At 33.7% G+C, this 3145-nt stretch overlaps 1 protein-coding gene across 1 annotated transcript; it reads left to right on the top strand.

Moving 5' to 3' along the window:
* The first annotated feature begins 302 nt into the window (after positions 1 to 302).
* Positions 303 to 656, top strand: LOC107061834 (periaxin-like). Its single transcript, XM_015311732.1, has one exon. The coding sequence runs from the start codon at positions 303 to 305 to the stop codon at positions 654 to 656; it is 354 nt and encodes a 117-aa protein (XP_015167218.1).
* The last annotated feature ends 2489 nt before the right edge of the window (positions 657 to 3145 follow it).

The following is a 3145-nucleotide window of genomic DNA, read 5'->3' on the forward strand; positions in this document are numbered from 1 at the left end:
AGAAATGAAATCAGCTAAGCTAAGAATTCTTATCAGGTTGCCAGCATAACCTATATGCAAGAGACGGGTTTAGACTGTTAAGTAATTTAGGTCATCTAAATTGACTTTTCAAGTACCAGGATGGAAGTTGATTAGTTTGATGAAAAATTCAACTACTCAGGTCCGTGGCTAACAAACAGAAAGTCCTTGTAATTGCATTCTTGAAAACTATATAAAGCAACAGACTTAAAGCTAATGCCACATCCCAATCACATTGAGTCCTACAAATTATTCTTCTTTTCGCTTCAACTATTTGCATAAAAATGGGTCAGCATTCCAACATATCCTCCCTCTTACTATTTGCATTTCTTAATTTATTCTTCATTCATGGCAACATAACTGGTGCGGTTGCACGCCACCTCCTAGAGATGCCTGTCCCTGAGATACCTAAACCAGAACTACCAAAGGTTCCAGCCTTGCCAAAGCTTGAAATCCCAACTCTGCCGAAGCCTGGGCTTCCAACCATACCAAAGCCTAAAATTCCAGAACTACCAAAGACAAAATTCCCCAAGTTACCAAAGCTAAAAGCCCCAACTATGCCAAAGCCTGAAATTCCAGAACTACCTAAACCAACTCTTCCTTCACTTTCTCCACCTTACAAACCTGCTACTCCTTGAGGAAATTATATACTACTTTCACTCTAATTGGAAGTAACCTACTTATGTTTTGTGATTTCCACCTCATTAAATGAAGTTTGCGACATGAGTCGAGGAATGGAGGTAGTATTGGATACTTTCTGCTCGGAGAAGAAATTATAATTCTTTTATAGTATTTGAATTGGACGTACCATGTCTGACGTGTCATTATTCTATATGAGTGTTTTATGTACTTCGTTATAAATAAGGAATGATCTATGTTATTTTGATTTAGTTCGTATCATTGGCAAGTTCTGTTTTTGCTCACTCCTTACACTCATGCCCTCTCTGTTTTTTCTTTCCTAATTTATACTAACCAATTTTTTCCATTACATTTTAAGAGTATATATATGGAATAAAGAATGAATTAGCATATTTAACTGTAGAACTAAATTGATGATTTAGCTATTTTTACTTTTTGTTTCGTTTGTCCTAATGCATATTAAATGGATTCAGTTTCCTCTATTTCGCCTGCTCTAAAAGAAAGATGAGAATAACCAATGCTTCATGCTTAAATGTAGCATTATTTTTTTAAGGTAAAAACAACAATCAACCACCCAAAAACTCATCATTAATTTGATTTGACAAATCGATATTAATCAACTTCATAGCCGAGAAAGAAATAGCCAAGTCCCAAGTAATTGTAGCCAATAATTTCCAAAGCTCGGGTTTTACATGTGGTGATCAAATATTTGAATCCGAGTAGCGTTTATGGTTATTTAGTGTCCCTTTCGTACAACAAAATTTGTTGTGGCTAACTGATTTAGTATATTTTTTCCTTACAAAAGGTAGAAAGTCGTATCGATTCTACCAGGCCATCACTTTTTTATCAAACAATAAAACTCTAAAATTTTAAAATAAAAGATGGCAGTTACTGAGTAACCGTGATAAGTTTGCTAGCAAAGTTAGGTGCTTTGCCAGTGAACCAACAGGCTATGGGAAGTGATTTCATTTGGTTTTTTTATTTATAATTGAAATATTTTATTTTACATATATGTATTTGATAAAATTTTGGATGCCCTTCATCCTACCTAAATCCGCCCCTGTATGCAATGCAACAGTCCTTTTATATGAATCTGATATGCTATTCTTTCAGTATTGACTTATTCTTTTTCATTTCTTGGAGAATTGTATTGACATTTGCAGTATATTGTGAATCCAGGACTTCTATCTTCAAATATAAGCTACTCTATCCGGTCCAAAACCTTAATTACCAACTTTGCCAAAGCTTGAGATCCCAACTATCCCAAAACCAGAGCTTCCTGCTATATGCCAAAGTTTGAGATTCCAGCAATGCCAAAATACCCGAGCTTCCTCCCTTGAAAAATCCAAAAATCCCACAACTACCAAAGCCAAAAGTTCCAGAGATTCCAAAGCCTGAACCAACTTTTTCTTCACTTTCTCCACCATACTACTCCTTGAGCAAATTATATGCTACTCACTCTATTAGTAAGTACTCAACCGATGTTTAAAGATTTTCATCTCAGTACGTCTATCAAGTTTACGAGATGAGCTATGAGTTTGGCAAAACATATTGGATACTTTCTGCTAGGAGTAGAAATTGCAATTCTTTTATACTATATGAGCGAGTGTTTTACTCTGGCTTAGTTCCAATATATCATTGGCCGGCCATGATCTCTATTTCTGCTCAATCCTTGTTTTTCCATCACATTTCGAAAAAGGCTCTATTTGGTTTCATCGTGTAAAGGAAATTGAAAGTGCCTATGAAGAATTTATGTTTTATCGGTTCAATTTTTAAGATTTTTAACATTTAAATTAATCTATTTGTAAATTAAAAGTAAGGATTCTGGCCTATTATTTATTTTGATTTTAGTGATATTTTTACACATAAACTCCGCGCCAAAATTACTAGGTTCATATGAATCTAGTATTTCGTGCTGCAATTTCCCCTTCCTGCTTTGTCACCCGAAAACTCATGATTTGTGTCACCAAAGGTGACTCCATTCCCGAAGCTCAAAGTTAAGGACGTCTAATTAAGGATTAATAAATATTTATTCTTTCCACATCTCTACCACAATGATTGATGATATCTTAGTAGTAGCTACTCTTTCTGTCACTATTATTCCATAAAAGCCTAATTTTGTCTGCAATCGATATAAGTATAGTTTATATGTTTGAAGTTATATTAGACTTTTTATTTCTTTAACTATGACATCTCAAATGTTATCGTATTTTACTAAAAATATTACGTATTATTTTGTAGATCGTTGATCACAACTTTTAAGTATTCATATAATGGAATGCTTTCTCCATCAAATTAAATTATCAACAATTATTTTAATGTTCTTAATAATCATATCATATATCATATATCATATATATATATAAAAGAGAACCCTAGGCCCGCCTACGTGGCATCACCACAAACAAGAATTCCCTTTTAATTTATTTATTTCCAAAACTAGCCTTCCCTTTTCATAAAAAGTTGTGACTTTTATGAGAAGTTGTAA

The sequence above is a fragment of the Solanum tuberosum genome, unplaced genomic scaffold (genome assembly GCF_000226075.1).
Source record: "Solanum tuberosum cultivar DM 1-3 516 R44 unplaced genomic scaffold, SolTub_3.0 scf00171, whole genome shotgun sequence".
Taxonomy (NCBI): domain Eukaryota; kingdom Viridiplantae; phylum Streptophyta; class Magnoliopsida; order Solanales; family Solanaceae; genus Solanum; species Solanum tuberosum.